General features: G+C 48.3%; 1 protein-coding gene across 1 annotated transcript; it reads right to left on the bottom strand.

Annotated features, from left to right (window-relative positions):
• Positions 1 to 11,850: 11,850 nt before the first annotated feature.
• Positions 11,851 to 19,396, bottom strand: AREG (amphiregulin). Its single transcript, XM_027669754.1, has 6 exons — positions 19,278 to 19,396; positions 18,835 to 19,011; positions 16,091 to 16,274; positions 15,482 to 15,640; positions 14,030 to 14,132; positions 11,851 to 13,085 (listed from the first exon to the last, which is right to left on the bottom strand). The coding sequence occupies exons 1-5, from the start codon at positions 19,318 to 19,320 to the stop codon at positions 14,045 to 14,047; spliced, it is 651 nt and encodes a 216-aa protein (XP_027525555.1). The 5' UTR covers positions 19,321 to 19,396; the 3' UTR covers positions 11,851 to 13,085; positions 14,030 to 14,044.
• Between the last annotated feature and the right edge of the window lie 275 nt (positions 19,397 to 19,671).

Genomic DNA, 19,671 nt, shown 5'->3' with positions numbered 1-19,671 from the left:
GTACTTTACTAATAACCCTCACTGCTGATCCTAGGGCAGAATTTCCCTACAGCCTCCCCACGTGAGATTATACGTTAATCAAAGGAAAACAACCCAAGTATTAAATGGTGTTTCTTTATCTCTAAAATAAACACACAAGCCTTCAGATCACACCCATTGTTTCACATACCTGAACATTCTCACGTGAACTGCAGTATCTCCTGCAGCTGCTGGCAGCAGGGAGGTCACTCGGGGTCCCTCTGCTAACCCTGAGCTGCACAGCACACTGGATGTGCTCCCTGCAGGGCTCGTGGCTGCCCCATCTGACTAAACTTCCTCATTTTGCACCACGTCCCACCACTGAGAAAAGGCGAGAAATCCCAAATGGTACCTCTGATATTGTACACCAAAGGAAAAGCCAAGCAAGAAGCCCCTAAGCCCTTTCTTCTCCACCACAGGCTTTCCAGAGTGGTTCTGAACCACCTCTGAAATCCCTCTACCTTCAACATCCAAACAGCTGCTCTTACAGCAAAGGCCATTCTGAAAGGTGCCCTGGATCACAGACACATCCTAATATGACAATGGAGAGAGAGATTTTGCTTGTTATTTACACTAAAGGACTATGAAAAACCAGATGGGGAAAAGTCACCTCTGTGTCTGTTAACTGAGGCAAAGTGACAGAACAGACAGTGCAGGACACAGTAGGTCCCACTAATTCCTGGGGTTTCCGTAGTTTGTTCCTCCTCTGCTGCTGGGAAATGGTGTCCAGTTAGAATATGAGGCCTCTGGATATCTGCCCAGGATTTCTAGATGCCCTCCAGATGAGCCAGGGCATTAGCTCTTCAGAAATCACAGCCATGTCTGCAGCACACATACAAGCCATCAGCCAGATTACCCATTTCTGAGTCGCTGTGAGAGATGGTACCTGTTTTATTTATGTGGCTCTCATCTGGGTGCCAGATGGAGTCCCTGGAAGCACAGCCCTTTACTGGGTGCTTGCAGAGAGCAGGGACCAAGAGAGAAGCCGGGGATCCTGCCTCTGATGATGCCTGAAAGGAAGAGGAATGGTTCAGCAGCAGTGTAGAACACTGGGCTAAAGAGCCTACGCGAGTCAGTGTCTGCCATCATGCATCTCAGGGTCTTCTTTAGGGACGTTGTACTTTGATCTCTGCAGTCAGTGCCTTTCACTGGAGTTCTCCTTTCACTGGCTCTTTGATTTTAAAGCCATTTATATTCCAAGCCAATCCGTACTAAAAATAGGATTCCTTACTAAGAATGGCACTGGCATTACTCACTTTGTGCTCTGTTCTCATCTCACGCTCCGTTTCCACACCTCCGGCTGGAGGAGTGTGCTGCAGTAAAATCATCCGCAACTATGTGCTTCTGAGAGCAGGTTTTGAACCTTTGCCATCCTTTGGAAGCTCCCACTGCTTTTTCTTTCATGTGCTAATACAGTTCAGTGGCTTATCTCCTTTCACATCCTTGGGGCACACCTCTTCCAGACTGTATACTGACAACCCAACCAAGTGGGAAAAACACACGGGAGACAGAGCCATCCCCTTCCTCCCCCTTGCAGTTTGGGCCAATCTGCAGCTCTCAGCTCAAAGGGATGCTGTTCTTACTCACACTCAGGAAGAAACAAGATGCTCTCCCTGGAAGCTACTGCATCCTTTGGCTTTGACCATCAGCTGCTCCCCTCCAAGTGCTCATCAGTTACTAGCAAGGAGGCTCTCAGGCTTACCTAGTGGGAGGGACACTTTTCCAGCTCAGTTTCAGGGATGCTGAGCATTTCTGCAGGGTATCACTCCTCCTCAACATGCCTGCAAACCAAAGGGTGTGGGAGGTGGGACATACCTCCGGTCAGGTCTAGCTTCGTGCTTGAATGAATCCTATATGGGGCTTTGGGTTTTTTTCCCCAGCTTTCTCTTGAGTTTTGCACATCACTTTCAAGTGTAAGAACGTGTTTCCTCCTGCCATCCATGTCAGAAGTGCAGCCAGTGCCAGAGCTGACTGTCACTTATTTGCTCTGATAAGGGGTTAAATATGCACAGGTAAACCTGGGCGTATGTTCATAATGCAGGTGGCAGTGATACTTTAAAGGAGGCACCTTTCTTTGTTCCCTTAATGATTCATTCATTGGGAGTGTGGGAATTAACCTATATAAATTTTTGCTACTAAGGAGATACACCTAGATCCTGAAATAGTGGATGGGTGAGAACCAGTTGCAGGGACTCTACACTTTGTCCTGGGAGCACAGAAAGAAACAAACCCATGGCAGCAGGCTGGGAATAGATGACTGCATGGTATTTTCCATGGCAAATTCTCTTCACCTCCTGTTTTCCAGTGACTCACTAAAAATACTACAGGACACATCTGAGAAAGGCCTGACTTGACTGAGACCTTCACTGGGACTCTCTCTTCTGGAGGCTAAACTCCAACAGCTGGAATTCTAACCAATATGGCTCAGACCAGGCAGTGAGCAGAGGCAGCCAGACTTTGGTTGCACCAGCACTGGGAGGCAGGTGTGGGATTGCATCAGGAAGACAATATGAACAGGGAGGTTGGTTTTCCAAGCCTGGCTCAGTGCCCCCTTTGTACACTGCAGCTCATGCCTCATCAGCTGGGAGGTGGAGAAGAAACAGTTCTGCATTGAGGGCACATCACCAAGGGAGAATTTGGCTCCCTCCCACCTAGCCAGAGGGGGATAGAAACTTTTCTGGGAGGCTGCGCAGAGCGGTATGAAATCTCCAGACTAACTCCTGTGCTCCTAGTGTTTTCTGATTCTGTTGGAAGAATCTTGAAGGCTCAACAAACAAGAGTTGATCAGAGTAAGACTGCACACGAGCAGGAAGCACGAGGCACGGGCCACTGCCCTGTTGCTGGTTTCCTACAGCTCTGAAAGGAGGTCACATAGTGCTCCTGTTGCAGCGGGATGAGGTCTTGCTTGCCTAATCTCTTCAAGGAAGGCTCCATAGCGAGATAACACCCCAGACACTGCAAACCTGCCTGCACCTTGCTGTGGAACCCCCAGCCAACCTTCCCCTCACCACAACAGCCATGAGCACATCGCTTTGGATAAAAAGCAGGGAAGAGCTTAGAGATCACAGGCCTGAAGGAGACAGCAAAGATGTCCAGGAGAGGCATCCCCATCCCACTGTGGCTGGGCCAGGACATCAGAGAGGTGCTGTTACACTAACAGGACTCTCAGCGGTCACAAGTGAATCACACGAGTTAGAAATGTGCACACAGAGCTGAGGCTCATGGGAGATCCTGCAACTGTCATGTCTTTGTCTGTGCCAGGGACAAATTCCCCACTTACCTGTGCTGGTTCCCTGACAAAGTGAAGTACATTCCACACATCTGACAGGGGTGGCGAGAAGATGACACTTAAAGATGTGAAGCACCATCAGTCTCAGCTTCCTAAGGCAGAGAAAGCAGAGGGTTGGCATTCATGAGGAAACACACTGTAACACATGCTCAGAATGGCACATGTATTGAGGGGAACAGCTATTCACACACACGGCAGTACCACACTGCCTGCAGGACAGAGCATAGCTAGGAGGAATGAGAGGTCCCAGGAGGCTACACTCCAGGCAGAATGACCCCCTCTTGGCAGAGCAGCACAGAAAAACCCCACTAGAGTAGTTCTTTCCTGCTCAGTGCCCAGCGGCCCCAGTCCCCTCAGCCAGGCCTCTGCACTGCAATTAGCCAGGTGAGCACAGGGCCGTGTCCGAGGGCTGGGAGCAGCGTGCTCTGGGAGGCCAGGCAGACACGCCACGCCAGGTCACAGCAGAAGGTGTGTGGGCACAGCAACCCCATGCAAAGCACTCTCTTGTGTGGCATATCCTGTTTCTCCCCAAGACATGTACAAGCCGCGCTCAGCCGTGCTCCTGGGTGATACCATCTGTTTAATCAGTGTTCTCTGTGCTACAAAGTCATCCCAGATACTTTGCATTGGAAAAAGACTTTCCAATAGTCATTAGAAAAGTAGGGGGGTGAAGAAGCAATTGTCAGGCTTCTTTTGGCATAGGTCATGGCATTAGCAAACTGCCTCCCCACAAGCTCTGCTTCCTCCTCCCCTGGTAACTGTGAGCCTTCCTACATTTCACTTTGGGAGCTACTGCATAGGAATATTTCATAAACAGGCCTGAGGGTTTGTCTGCTTCCTGTCCTACTTCCTTCAGAGCACACGAGATCAGCTGGGTTGGAATGTCGCCCCATATCCCACTCTTGTGCTGCCTGCAGGGAGATGGGAACTTACCTGCTGAGGATGAAAGATGACTTCTCACTCATGGTCTCAGGCTCCCAGCTTAAGCCATGCTACAGCTGGCAGATGGACCACCCAAATCATGACGTTGACTCTAAAAATCAGGAGAGAAAACAGAGTTAAGTCTTCCTATTTTTAAAAGTCCTCAGGGTAACATTTAAGTTGTATATTGAACTTCATCCCTTCTGGTCCTAGGGGCCATAAATGTCCTTGCTCAGAAGAGCTATGTGAAACTTTAGGTTCCCAGGCCATGCCTCTAAGCCAGAAGCCTGTCCTTTGTGTAATTAAGCATCTCCAGGGACTGGGGCCCTGAAGGGAGTGGCCTGGTCTAGTCCTTTCACAGTGCCAAGCAACTGTGGATACTCAGACCTGATGCACACATGTACAATTACATGCAGAAAATACTTTGAGCTCCCTCCAAACTTCATACTGAAACAGTGCTCATACAAAAGACCAAACACTACCACTGAAGCACCACGGCTGAGGGACAGGTTCACGGTGAAGTCACGAGTGCTGATAACCCTGCACAAAGCAGCCAGTCTGAGACAGTCTTTCTGAAAGGCTGGAATGCTTTCCATAAAGTTATCTGCAGCATCAGCTGTTAATCAGCACAGAACTATTGATTTCATCTTCCACTAAACAAGGGCCTGGCTCATCCTTGTTTTGGTAGATGTTAGTCTGCGATAGTCCTATAGCCATGACGGTGGAAGACAGTACAGGTTGTAGCACTTCTGTGCTGTTTCACTTACCATTCCACTCTGTCACCAAGCTTGGAGCCCAGGGAAGGGTTAATCCCTTCCCTGCTTTTGCCAGGTAACAGCTGTTCTACTTTCAGGATCCCTGGATCACCCAGGTTTTGGTGAGGTAAGTGGATGTCCTTGCAGGAGCTCTTGTGGGAGGAGCTTGGGAAAACCAGTCAGGACTGGTCCCGGCAGCCCTGGGAGCATTCCTGCTCCCATGCTGATGCAACTGGATCCAATCTCCTGGCAGACCAGCTGGCTTCTTTCCAAAGAGCTCCCTCCAGACTGGCTTGCACACTGAGCCCAGGGGACAGCTGTGATGAAATTTGAGCAAGGGGACAAAAGACTTTCAGCCTTCATTAAAGTTGGGAACACTTGATGAAGATAAAGTTTGTTATTAATTGGCTCCTCCCAAGAAAACACAAGCTGCCTTGTTTTGCTGTGAGTTTCCCATTCCGTGGAGGATCTCCCCAGCACCAGCGAGACAGTGGATATGGAATCACCGTGCTGAACCATAGCACAATCACTTGGGATATGGAAGTGGGATTCATTTAGGGTCCGTTGTGCAACACTGGTGTGAGGTGGAAAAGCACAGAGTAATTTCAGTGGCAACACTCATCCTACTCCCACTTAGGATTCAGCATATAACAGCTTTATGTGACACGCTGTGCAGCAGAGCGGGGATTTAAACACATCCTGAAGATGAAACAGCCTAACAGTGAGCATGGTTTAAGCCAACTCAGAACCAGGTAAAACCAGAAATTTTAGCAGAGAAAAGGATGTAAAGTCAAGCCATGTGTTCAAACTATAACTGAGGCCTTGCTGGTGCATCTGGCATACCCATGTACGTCTTCTGAAACAAAGGTGCTTTCAGCCCAAGCCAAGATAATCTCAGCAAAAAGAATTATGAAATGCTTTAATTGTGTCAAAGCAGAACTTTTCAGACCCCAGCAAAAGAACGTTATCTTCTGAACACTGCTCTTTTCCTTGAGCTCCCCCTAAATCTGCAACAAACCAGGTTGATAGTCCTGGGACCCAGGTGTGACAGGGCTGGTGACTACCAAGCATCCCACCATCACTGCTCAACACCCCGTACCAACTTTTGCTGTGAGTTTTGCTAACAGACACACATTGTTGAGTCTTGCACTGCTTGCTCATTAGCATTGCAGTAAGTGATTTCTTATGTAAATCGTGCCAGCCCACAGAAAAACCAGTTCAATTCCAGTCTGCACTGCTGGGATGGACATAGAACAGAGAAGAAGAAGTGCTAATGATCTTTTATTTCTGGTTTTTGGTTGTTGTTTTTTTTTTTAATAGAAAACGAAGGACCAGGCATAAAAGCAGTCATTGCTCATCTTCCCCTGACATCTGCACAGAGACCTCTCCAAATACAAAATTCCCCTGGCTATCTTTTTGCAGTCACCAAGCTCGCACCTACAACAGCAGTTTCTGTGCACCTAATTAGAGGTTTGAAACTGATGAGCATTTTTGTCTGTGGATCTCATGCCTTCTTTCAAATCTTTATTGTCTAAAGGCACAGATACGTAGGTAATGGCAACATATCTTTTTTTACGTGGTGTCTCGTAAACTCAAAAGACTAAATGTGACTGAGAAAAAGAAGTGTGCAGCCATGCTAAGGGGATCCTTTTCTCCTTACTGCTGCTGCTAACAGCAGCTTCTCAAAGTCCTGGGAGGGGTTTCTGGCTTTATGCACGCCACAGGGTGCATCCCTGCATCAGTATTCCCCCAAGTCTCTCTGCCAGCACAGAGAGGGAAGAGGTGCTTCCTGCTGAGCCTGCTAAAGGCCCTGAAACTGGTCTGCACTGGCACTGTGATATGCACTTGCATAGCACACGGGCCATTCCTGAATATGCCTCACTGTGCTTTAGTATTCTTTGCTATGCCTTTCCTTAATAGCTGTGGTGATATGAGAGGTATTTATCAAATGTAGCTATTAAAGAGCTCCTTCATAGGTGATAACACAACTCATGGGAATTATCCCAGGCAAGTCTTTAAAACTGAAAGGGAAGTTAACTATTTTTCCATGGCAGGGGTACCTGCTGGGGAATCATGATGCTGAATCCTGTCCTCATTCTGGTCCATTTTTCTTGACTCTGCTCCCTTGTCCTTCCACCTCACTCCCCCTTCCAGCTGAAATCCCAACTGCTGCTCTCTCTTCCAGGCAATATGCTAGCTTGTCTACAACAACTTGAAGGATTAAGACACATCACTGCTGTTCATGTTCTTGAAAAGCTTTCATCACAAACGAGAGGGCCTGAGACCTGACAGGACATTTGTTGCCCTAAGCCCCGGGTTGGTTTTGTTCTGCTCTGCTCCACCCAGGAGGTGTCTGCCTTTCATCCCCAGCACTAATTATCTCTGGGCATAAGATGGGAAAGTGCCTTCTAACTGGAAGGAGCCAGATTAAGTCTGAAGGCAATGCAGACAGATATCAGCCACACTAACTCCGTGCCTGCCCAAATTACACTTGGAAGTTTCACTGGGAGCTCTTTCTACCTGCATTTGCTGTGTGCACCTTTAATCATTTCTGAACATAAACCACGCTACTTACAAGTGTGGGGGCAAACAATGCAAGAGGAAGGGAAGCCTTGTGGGTAACACTGGGCACAGCTACCAGGCTCAGTCCTTCTTCAGTCACCAGCAATTCACATCACCATCCCAGCAGGGATGCCAGGAGAGGAAGGCAGATCTGCCAGCACATTGTACAATCTGAGATGCTAAGACTCTGCACTGACAGGGGCTGTGCATGCTCTAATGGAGACATTTTAAAATATATTCATCACTTTAAACATGTAAAAGTAATTTCTCTTTCACTGGGTTTTTAACTGGTTACCTGCAGGTTTCCTTTCCTAAGCAAAAATAAGGTAATTGATGACAAAACATGTACTTCCTTATGCTTTGGAAGACTAGCAGGTTTCAAGCATCACACGTGATTTAATTCAGCCTGTGACTGCTATCTGATGCCCAAACAGAAATTCACTGCCAGCTGTGTAAGGAAAATCACACCCAAAGAAGGAAGCTATTTTCCTAAGTCTGGACCAAAGTGTCAGTAGGCATGAACCCAAAGGCAGTTGGAAGCAATGATGGTGTTATCTGAATTAGGGTGCATGATGCTGGAATGAGAGTATGATACCTAGGTTAAGACATATTGGGAATGCTGGATTAAATCAGACTCTCAGACTATTTAGCTTTGCTTTTTGTCCCAAAATGCAAGGAGAACGGGCTGTATTATTTCAGTCAAAAAATGTTCAGCTGAGGATTGGCTATCTTTCTGATTCATGTCTTTCTGACACAAAAAGCCTATGAATGAAGACTTGTTCTTCCTCACGAAAAACCATTACTGTCCTTACTAGGAAAATGTATTTTGAAAGCATTTCTCTACCCTAGACTTAGGATGTGCCACCTCACAGGTCTTCTTTGGTTGAGAAAGGCACAAATCCTGCTTCCTTGGCTTTGGTCCTAGACCCACAGAAAGCAAACAATGGCTGTTTCCCTCTAACATTCACAGGCGTAAGTCACAGGCAAAGCCAGACCTGCAGCAAAGGAGGATTACTGGCTCAGGGAAGGTGTAACCAGCACAGGAACGATAGGTATGCACAGCTTTGTGCATGAAATGAGAAGGAATCCAGGTTTGCTTATTAAGGACTATCTGACCCTTCCATCCACTGATCTACCTCATGTGAACAGAGTCCAACAGAGACGGCGACCAGCAGCCCTGGCTCTTGGAGCACTCACTGCATTCAGCTGTCCCCAAGGACAGCCATGGTTTCCCACACAGGGGAATGCCTCAGGAGCCAGGTGACTGCAGGATTGCTCTCTGGAGCGAGACATACCACGAGGGCATTGGGAAAACCTCTTCAAGGAGAGGCAAGCACATGTCCCAGTTCACAGCCTTGATTTCAGACCTGCCTGCTCAGGTAGGTCACCGAAGTATCGGCAGCGCTAACAGGCCAGGTAAGAACGCTGCTATAAAAAATGCCCAAAGGTATTTTAATAACTCAAACCTTTACACCAATTACTCCACTAACTGCAGTTACTGGAGAGGGCATCAAACAACTCAAAGGTGGATGAGGCAAACTGCTGCACAACCTCTACTTGTGGCCAGTCAGTACAAACACCTTCAAAGATGTCCATGTATATCTGGATTTACCACGGAAAAGAAAACTTCTTAAATTCAAAGTACCATCTGCTACTGCCCAGAGGGAACAGGGGCATGCTGGGAGGAGGGCAGCAGCAGGGAAGTGAAGTCCTAAAGTAGACAGGAAGCTGCTCTGATCATGGACAACCGCAAAACACTGAAAAGCCCCATAAATACACAACAGAGCACACCAACGTGACAAGCTGTCGTTCTTTCTACAACAGTCATGGAGAACAAAACATTCAGGAAAGAGGAAGGAATTGTGCAAGCACACATGACCATCACATTATCCCTGGATACTGATCTGGATATCGAAAATACCTTGCCAAATCAGCCCTGTGTGCACAGAATTGTGCAAGAATATCAGGCTCCTCCTCCAGGTCTCAGCTGAGGCAGCTACAAGTGACAAGGACGCAGATGTTCTCCTGTCAAAGGAAGATTGCCAATGGAAGGTCAAGAAAAATCTGGAGGCACAACTTATTAACAACATGTGGGACCAGAAACCCGGGCATGCTCAGGGAAACACAGGTAACTCCAGGGTGAGGGGAGAAGGTCAAAAGCCAGGTGATGTACATCCTGAAGAGCAGACCCGGCTGTGCAGGATCCACAATAAAAATTATCTTTGGCCTTGCCCTGCAGCAGATCAGATTCTTGCCATAAAAGCACAGCATCCTTGGACAGCAAGAGACTTCCAGACATACAGTTCCACCCATCTGTTGTGGGTTTTTTTAAGCAACCAATCCACTGGACACTGTAATGTCTGGATGGTGCTTGTGCCTCACAATTCTATCAGGAAGCTAGCAGCAAGCTGTTATTAGCCAGGGCCACAGCTCAAGTAGAAAAAATACATCACTTCTTGCGAGAACTCATAATTGATTAAAACACAACCAAGCGAATTTTAACTTTTTTCATGCACATCAGTGTTGGATTTACAAAGACCAGTGCCATTCCTAGACAGCCAGATGAGCCCTCAATCCCCTGCACTAAATTTCTCACACACAGCAAACACAGAAAGCATTTCGAAGTGCTCAGCAAATCACCACAGGGAACATGGGCAGTTTCCTGCCCAGCACAGGACAGCACCGTCTCTCAGGCACACAAGAGCTCTGCTCTGCTAGTGAGCACTGGTCAGTCCAGCCATCCAGCAGTGCTGGATGTGACTGACCCAGAGCACAAGTCTTGTTTGCAATGCAGCTGCTGGCTGCTCTACCTCTCAGAAAACCTGGCTGTAACATAAACACTTAGCAAGGAACAAGTCTTCTATGAAGTCTGCCCTCCACTGTTGCCTTTCCAGTTCCTAATCGCTAATTTTTGGAAAATACCCTCCAGTCCACTCAGTAATCAGAGTATTAAAAGTACACAACAGATGGAATTGACAAGTTACACTCATATTTTCACTCCTGTCAGGCTTGCAAGCTGGGGGAGAAAGAGGGAGAGCAGCTCCATTGCCTACACTAGCATTGGTTTAGCCTAACAAATAGAAAACCTGGTGCTTCCCCCAAAACACAGACTGTAGAGAGAAAGGTTTCTGGAAGAAGAGGCTCATGGCTTTCAAAAGGGAGTTGTAATCCATCCCCAGTCTCACTAGGCCATGGCTTGGTTACCACCAAGATTGAGCTTGTTTACTCCAAAGCAAAAAGCTTGGCAGGACTGACAGAAACAGCTTTTCTTGCCAGAGCTCTAATAGCCAATGTCTGTGGAAAAGCCGCTTGGAGAAGTGCTGTTTACTTTGGTAATGAAGCAAGTTCCCTGGAATGAAGTCTCGCAATCTTCCCAAGAGATGTTGCAATACGTTTACCTGTACCTCAGCTACAGACAGTCCTGGCTGCTCTCAGAGCCTGGGAACTCCTTGGCCAGCTCAGGAGGACAAGGACAAGGCATCTCAGCAGCTCCAGCCAGGACTAAGCTCTAGTCCTACAGTGGATACACAACCTGGCTCCTAATTGCCTTCTATTTCCTTAGCTCTGCTTCAAGCTACGCCACAGCCAACAACACCTCTTGAGGATACTTATGAAAAAAGGGCCTCAAAACAAAGTTCTCTATCTCCTTCTTTTTAACCGTGACTTGAAAGCCAAACTCAACCCCTTGACACTCATTTTTTTTTCAGGCAACTCTGAACTTAGACCCCAGCTCACTGCTAGAAGTGCTTAAAGAGCACATTAGCACCCAGTTGGACTAACAGCTACAGGAGAGGAAAAGAAATTCCAAGCAGACTGTAGAGGTCAAGGCTCCCTTTCTGCTTAGGGAGTCACTGGCCTGAGGCTATGTTGCTTTCCCTCATTTAAGGCCAAGTTTCAAGCCGCTGTCCAAATTCTCTCCGACCACAGAGATGAAAGGCTCTCTCCATTCAATATTCCCAGCTCTGGAGTCAAGTGCAAAGGGATACCTGTTGGCTCAACCTTCAGTCTGAGCTTTTGCTTCCAGTGAGATGGCTCACTTAGCCTCTCCTGAGTCCAGCAAGTAGAAGATGCTTCTGTAGGTGAATGAAGTGGACTTCCTACTGAAACAGGCACTTGCATTTCTACACCGTGTTAGCAAACACCTTGCACTCTTGTAAGAGCACCCAGACTTGACACAAGCTCCTCACAGCCCTACTTTGTGCTCCTAAGCATTGAAATTCCTGCTTTGAGGAGAAACCAGGCTCTAATTTCAAGTGTTTACTATGTACTCCCAAGAGCAAGAAAAAAATCTTACCATGATTAGGTTATGTAAAAAGTTTAATTATAAAATAAATAAGTTTGTTATGGAAACATTAAATATTAAATACAGTAATAAATATTTACACATTTACAGATATGACTTGACAATTAATGGTGCAGAAGAACTCTGCTCTGTTTATACAGAACACAATCACTCTTCCAAGAAGAAACTGAACTCAAATAATACTCTGTGCTCAAGACTGCATGGACAGTTAAGAAACCAAGGACACTTGGGTCAGAAAAGATTGAGGTAAGATTTCTTCGCACCAGAAGGTAAAGCACAAGAGACCACTGCTTGCAGAGTGCCAGTGCCTGAATTTAATTCTTCAAAGGAACACGTTCTTGGTCAAGTTTAACTGATGGGACCTGATGTGAAGCATTTTATACTTCAAGCACTGCTTAAAGCAGCAACAAGTACCTGGGTAACAGAAGTACCTTTGTGTTTAGAACACATGGGTCCAAGCTTATCAGCTGGTTTGAGCATGGATCTTTTCCTTCAGATACAAACTTCAGGTCTTGCATTGACTGTCTCAGCATCCTGAGGAGACTGATTTTACCCCAGGCTAGCACACACACAAACTGATAGCTCCACTCACACCACGAGTCCTACAGAACTCTGAGGGGTTACTTCCACACACACAGTAACAGAACCCAGATGAGGCTGACAAAGATCTGTCACCAACGCCCTACAAGTCACAACTAGAGATGAAGCTCTTGGAAGCCAGTATTGACAGGGAGCACAGTGACAAAAGAATTGGGTTATTTATCCACTGAGGTCTAGGGAGAGAAGCCATCCCAACCTCTTCTCTTTTTCACTTTGGTAGAAAAAAAATTCTCTCCCCTCCATCCACTCCTGAAAGCGGCAACAGGCTCTCTCCCTTAGAGCTAGAGCTGCCAAAGGAGACTTGCTAAGAGAGCAAAGTCCATCCACACCACAGCAGAGGCTGGAGCTCCAGCAGGGATAGGGAGGGCTCAGTAGCAGTAGTCTCTTGCAGGTCTTGACAGCAGGTCTGTCCCCCACAGTGCCAGCTCCTTCCACGTGGTTGTGCCAAGATGCAGCAGTAACTGTCCTCCCCAGCAAGCGATTCAGCAGCAAGTGGCCTGTTGGCATCTCCTTGGAGCAGCCTCTGTCTTGATGAATCAGGGCTTAGTGGCCACAGCTCCAGCCCACAGTGTCCAGGTGGATGTGTCAGGTAGCCAGAGGTACCCTGCAGGTTGGCAATGGCCACTTCAGAATTGTTCTGTAAGGGGTAGACCAGGCACATTAATCACCACCCAAGACACAAGCACTTTGTGCTAGAACCATGGCAAACCTGCAAGCAAGGCAGGTAGGTGAAGGACATGCACACACCCGAGAACACTCTGCCAGATACTCTTCAGCTATGAGTAAGCTTTAAGCAAAACCCTCCAACTGTCGCTGGAAAAGCTGGAAAATGTCTATGGCTGACACATGGCAAAGCAAAGCTTCACAGCTCTGCCAGAACTTCTCAGGGCTGTATTTTATGGCTTCCTCCTTCAGCCTGTAGCATAACTCCTATTCAGTAAGGCTCCTTGAGTCTGCTGTTTGATATACTTTGGCTCAAGAGAGACTAACTTGCCTGCTCATTAAAATCCACTAGATCACTCTCAGAAGCAATTCATGCAGGCCAAGGAACTTTAGCCCTCAGTTGCTATGACAGCATGAAACTTGACTGAGAGGTTACCTGTGGTGCTCACAGCTGGCAGCTTTGTCTTGCTCTACAGCTTCTAAGCACCGGAAACTTCCTGACACTCTCCTTGCACAGAAGACATGGAAATGCTCTGCACTTCTCTTCCAATAGGTCACGACTCACTTGGCTGCAGCACCATCTTCCAGGATGGAAGTCTACCCCTGTTTCTTGCAATAAATCTGCCTCTTTTCAGGACTCTTTCTTCTTAGCTCTCCTTTTCTCAGTACAGCTTCCTATCCTCACTTGGCCTTTAAGACAACAGTCAGAAATTTAACAGAGCTGTTGAACAACTTGCACAACTCAGGTGGTTTTGAGAAAGCAGAAAACCAAGCCAGCTGTTCACATGTAACCTATGTGTTTCAAGGTACTTGGAGTGTTAAAAGCGAATTATTAGCTTTGCAAAACAAGCATGCAATTCTCGTACAGGTAACTGCAGCCTGGAAGGGCTCAAAGGCATTTAAAGTCAGCATTCATACCTGCTTTCTCCCCATTTACACCCCAACATGGCCATTTCTGTTTTCTTGTCGGAGTTTTTTCCTTTCTTCTTTCTCTTCATACTGAGGGCACTTTTTCCTGACCCTGTGGAATTACGGCATGTTAGAGATGATTTGGAACCCTGACACACATCCCGCTGTCACCTGCCTCCACATCCTCTGCAGCATTTAGACTCATGTTCTTTGAATCCTCAAGCAACTTCTTGGCACCAGGGGGTTTTCACGACAGTTTTTAAGCGTTCAGCATCAAGCAGTATCTGACAAAATCAGTAAGCCCCCAAGGTAGACACTGGCAGTCTCACAGAGACAGGGCTTCTTGGCTTAAGACAGATTAGGGAGCAAAATGAAGAGAGTTTATTGCTGTGACTGAGCAAAGCACCAGCAGACTTTCTGGGTGTCAGATTTCCTGGTGGCTTTAGTGAACAGCTGCAGAGACCCGATTGCTTTCCTCCTCCCAGCTTGTGAGGGTTCCTGACATGAAGCAAATGCACCCCAGAAACTACTGATGATCACTTGCCCTTAACAGAGCTGGTTATCTCCCCTAGCAGCAAGGAATGAGGCAGTGTTCAGAGAGCAAGCGTTCATCCCAGCATTCCTCAAGTTCAGAGCTAAATATGAAGCAACACTGAAATGACAAACGCACACCTTGTTTCCTGAATTGCAGGAAAGGGTACAGCACGTACCCAATTCAGTTGAGGTACCTCATCAAGATCTAAAATTAGACTGAACCTCTGAGTTTCTGTAGCATCCCAAGCCTACAGTGCTGGAGCTGCAGTGGCAGAACTGGAGGGCTGCTCTCATACTCAGTTTCATATATGGCTTGAAACACATCCCCAGAAAAGCTCTTTGAATTTATTTCCAACAAAGTCCCAGATTCTGATGACCCACCACACTGAACTGTCACCAGCTGCTTTGGCTGGAATACTTGTTCCCTCCATCTTAACAACCAGCAGAATTTGGGACCAACAGCATTTGTCTCCCTGTTTGCTTTCTCCCAAGTTTAAGTACTGAAAGCCCAGCAACCTCCGTTAATAGACGGATTCTCAGAGCACCATTTCCTTCCCTCCAGCTGTGTACCCAGCTGTTGGATAACAGCCATGCCTCAGGCTGTCACATGGCTGCTTGCAGGCTTCTCCACAGGGATTAGGGAAGGCACTGCTGTGTCAGCATCAATGCTCCTCAGCTTCCTGCTGATGTCGTGCAGCACTATAACTATCCTGCTTGTAGCAAGAGCAGAAGGGCTCTTGGTATACAATACAAGGGTCACAGACCTTGCTTCTGCTCTCCAGACCTATCCGAGCTGGGATAAGAATTCAGCTCTTTTGGATGCTTTTCACAGAGGTAATTCCGACGAGCCACACACATTTCAGGGTTATTGGGCACAGGCCCCACTCACACTTAAGGCAGACAGACACCATGGAGGATAATACTTACTGCACTATCACAATGATAAGTACAGTAATGAAGCTGATGCTTGAGAGCAGGACAGCTACCACTACCAACACAGTCTTGGAGTAGTCTGCCACATCATTCTTCCTTTGAGTCTTCATGAACTGTTCACCACAGCGCTCACCAAAAAAATCCTGATGACACCTGCAAGTAAATATTAACACATGTTCTTATCAGCTCTGGTGCTGTCTGGAGCCAAGGACACCCACACACAATCAAACCCGACTTAGGCATCTTCCGAGTTTCCCATGAATCTCAGGATGCTCCTTTCACAGCGTGTTCATGAAAGGCAGTCACTGCTCTAGCACAAGGTTTGTCAGCATTTCAACAAGTCGAGATTAGTTTGGGTGTGATGTTCCAGAAAGACACGCCTTTTCATTCTTTTGGTTTGAGTTTATGACCAACTGATGAGTTCAGTGGCTTGTTATGCATCTCAGATTCCATCATCACTTAATTTACATGGCAGAAAGATTCTCAGTCAAAATATGGCAGGAGACGGACTTATGCCAAGTTGACACCGATTTTTCCTCTGAGCCCTCATACGCCACCGGCTCATGGCAATCACACCTAATTCACAAGGAACAAGTAACTTACTTGCAGGTCACCATCTGGAGATGTTCTAGGTATATGCATTCTCCGTGGATGCAAAAGTTTTTGTATTCCATTTCACAGGGAGTCCCTTTCTTCTTGTTTCTGCCTCTGTTTTTCTTCCTTCTTGATTTGCCAGCGCTCTTCTCACCCCCCCTCTTTGTAGGCTTGGGTTTAACCACAGGTTCAACTGGAAAAAGGACATGATGACTCTATGCAAGTGCTAAAAAGCACAATTCTGAGAAAACTGAATTAAAGAGTTTGGTGAGAGGAAGGAGAACGGTCACTGCAAGAGAATCTGTGACCAGGAAGCACGGGATGCAAGCGAGCATATACCTGGGCATCTCACACCCAGCACAAAGGCAGCAAGCTCAGCAGCTCATTAAAGCACAACTCTGCCACCCTTAAGTCCTGTGCCATGCAGAGCAGAGGCAGTAGGAACAGATGAGCTGACAGCCACCACAGATGAAGTGCAGCAGAGATGAAGGACCGCAGCATTTCACAGCACAATATGCCTGAGTGCAATGCACAGGTTCAAGCAAAGGCCTGTAAAGAACACAGAGCTGATGCTGAGCCAAGCCACCCCCTAACTTTATATCGACTCAGATACGAGGCTAATGGCCTCCATGGCTCTAAACTCTCCATTTGCATCAGTGATGAAAGGCATTGTAACTGGCTAGATAGTGCTGGCACTTGCTGAGGGCAGGAGAGCTTGCTATCCTGGTTAGCATACTTGTTTCTCCCCAACAACCTGCACTGCTGTCCTCAGTGGGACACAGTTCCTTTCCAGTTCTACTTTGTGAGAGATGCCAAGCGCAGGGAAGGAGTGAACGCAAGAGAGCCCGTGAGAGTCAGGTTATTTGCTCTGCCGCTTACTGCTGCCCCTCATTATCTCAATTAAGACAAACCTCTAGAAGAGTGTGGTTTAAAATCCTGGTGACTTAGTAGCCTTTGGATTTAAGAAAGGGCAATCATCTTCCCTTCACTGAGGAGAACGAGCCAGACACTTAGGGTCAGAAGCTCCAGAGCTGCCCCCTGCAGCAAAGTTCGATAGCGCGGTTTTAGAGGGAATTGGCAAAGAACGTTTTTTCTGAAGAACCCACCCTGTCGCTGCTACCCACGGCACAAGTCCTCTCAGAGCAACACGCTGCTACTCAGGAATAACAGTTACCCGGGAGAGTTTGAACAGGACTTAGAAACAGCCGAGCTATTTGCAACACACTTCAATTTCCCTCTTGTGCTCTGCAGACCTAACAAAAATCATTTCTGGGTGATTAGTATTTCACCCAGAGCACTATGCACACAGGCAATCACCACAATAGGGCACAACTGGATCTAACTACTTCCTAACCCTGTATTTCTGGTGCTGAGAGCCCACACAAAGGAACAAGGTGTAGTTCACTGTTGTCTAGACAGCTGATCATTTTAACTTCTAGGGCAACAAGCCTGGCTTGAAGTTACTTAAAAGCAAAAATGCCTTCAGCAACCAGAAGTCTGATTAAAATGGTATAAGCTATATTAATATGTAAACGAGGAGCACTGTTCCTGCAGCAAGGTTTCCTGTCCCTGGAAGTGTGAGCTCACTCCCGACAGCTGAGGCCCCTGTTCTGTCCCGTCCAACTTGATCTTTAGGTTTGCGCTTTCATAATTGAGGCCGCTTCCCTTCCTCCCTCTCCCAGGCTCAGCTTGTCAGCTTGATCTCCATGTCCCTGTCTGCAAGCTGCATGGCCAGGAAAGCCATCCCAAGCTGAATCATAACAGCTTGGAGGCTCCACAGATAAACCTCATGCCAAGCAGAAGAGCTGGTCTACAAACCAACCACCTTCGGTAACAAGTCTGGTTTCTGTGCAGTTAGACAACACTTAAGTCACCCAAGCCAGCAGTTTTACAGGCTGAACTGCTTGATAACACTGACAAGCCTGTTTCCCCTGGAGGTCCTCATGAAAAATTTCAGCAAAAAGTCCATAAATTCTCTGAACTAGCCCTCTGGAGCAAGGTCCCCCCCCCCCCTCTTTAGTCTCATTCATGTCCCAGAGTGTTCCCGCAGAAAAAGCAGTACTCAGATCCACCCCGGAGGCAACAGGACCAGCCTACTCACACCTACTGAGGTTCAAATCACTTGTAGACACCTGGCTTGTATTGCAATTGCACTTAGCCCAGAAACAACAAAATACTCCCATCCCCACAATCAGCTGGGCTACTCACAGCCCTGTAAGTGGGCAAATTACAATAAATACACACAACAGCTATTGGCAGTAAAGCATTGCTCTAAAGCTGCTTAACAAACTTTCCTGCAGCCACTTAAGGAGTTTAAGTGTCTGCTTTCCCAGGACATTTCAGTCGACTCCAACCCAAAAAAAGCCACCATGAGAAAACACCCAGAAAATTCTTGGAGCAATACGGACAACCTGGAGTAAAACAAACCTGGAGGTCAAAGAGGACTTTTAAATGCCACTGATGCTTCCACACTAAGCAGGTGGTTGCTACCTCACCGCACCCTCCTGTCACGTTTATCAAGACGTAAAGCTACACACAGCAAGTTACCAACTAACCTGGAGCTTTCACACACCCTGGGCACACTCGCGCTAAGTTCCCACCCCTGACAGCTATTTCTAAAGCAGCAGTTTCAAGCACAAGCACGTTTTTGCTCCGTACTCCACGAGCTAAGCGCAGCAGCCTTTACAAGAGAAATAAAGCTTAAGTTGGGGCTCGTTAGTCGCGAGACCCCAGCCCCGGCGCCGCAGACTCACCTCGGATCAAGTCGTCCACGATGTACTGGTGGACGGGCGGCGCCTCCTCGTACTCCTCCTCATCCTCCTCGTAGTCGGGACCCGGCACGGGCTCGCCCTCACGGCTCTCGGGCTCCCGCTCCCCGTGCCGCTGCGGCTCCGTGGCGTTGGGCGAGGACCCGGCGGCCGGACGGCTCGCTGAGAGGGAGGGGAAACGGCGCCGTGGGCAGGGGGCAAAGGAGCCACCGCCAGCCGAGTCCCCTCAGGGTCCCTCACTCGCCTCAGCACCTTCCCGCCCGCGGCGCGAGACCCCTCGCCTCAGCGTCCCCCCGCCAACGGTCGCGTCGCGCGCAGGCCCCCCTCAGGCGCGACCGCCCCCCCCCCCTCCCGTCGGGTGCCCCGTCCCGCCCCTCAGGTGCGCCATCCCCTCATCCCGCCCCGTCCCGTGCTGGCCCCGCACGCACCTGCCAGCACGGCCAGCGCGGCGATCAGCGCCACAGCGCGCATCGTCGGTCCCGTGAAGGGCGGCGACGGAGGCAGAGAGGGAAGGGGAAGGAATATCGAGACAGGTGCCGGCGGCGCGCAGCGCTCCATGAAAAGCCGCCCGCCGCCGCCGCCCGCTTTATGGGCGGCCGGCGCTGGGGGCGCGGACGTGGAGCGGCGTCAGAGGGGCGGGGCGAGAGGGGCGGGGCGGGAACATGGAATCGCAGAATCCCAGGATTACAGAATCAAAGATTCCCAGAATAGTTTGGGGTGGGAGAGACCTAGATGACCATCTCGTTCCACCCCCTGCCGTGGGCAGGGACACCTTCCACTAGACCGGGCTGCTCCAAGCCCCGTCCAGCCAGGCCTTGGACA

The sequence above is a fragment of the Corapipo altera genome, unplaced genomic scaffold (genome assembly GCF_003945725.1).
Source record: "Corapipo altera isolate COAL_440 unplaced genomic scaffold, ASM394572v1 61295, whole genome shotgun sequence".
Taxonomy (NCBI): Eukaryota; Metazoa; Chordata; class Aves; order Passeriformes; family Pipridae; genus Corapipo; species Corapipo altera.
Note: the sequence above shows the minus strand (reverse complement) of the source record. Positions and strands in the feature narration are given on the sequence as shown.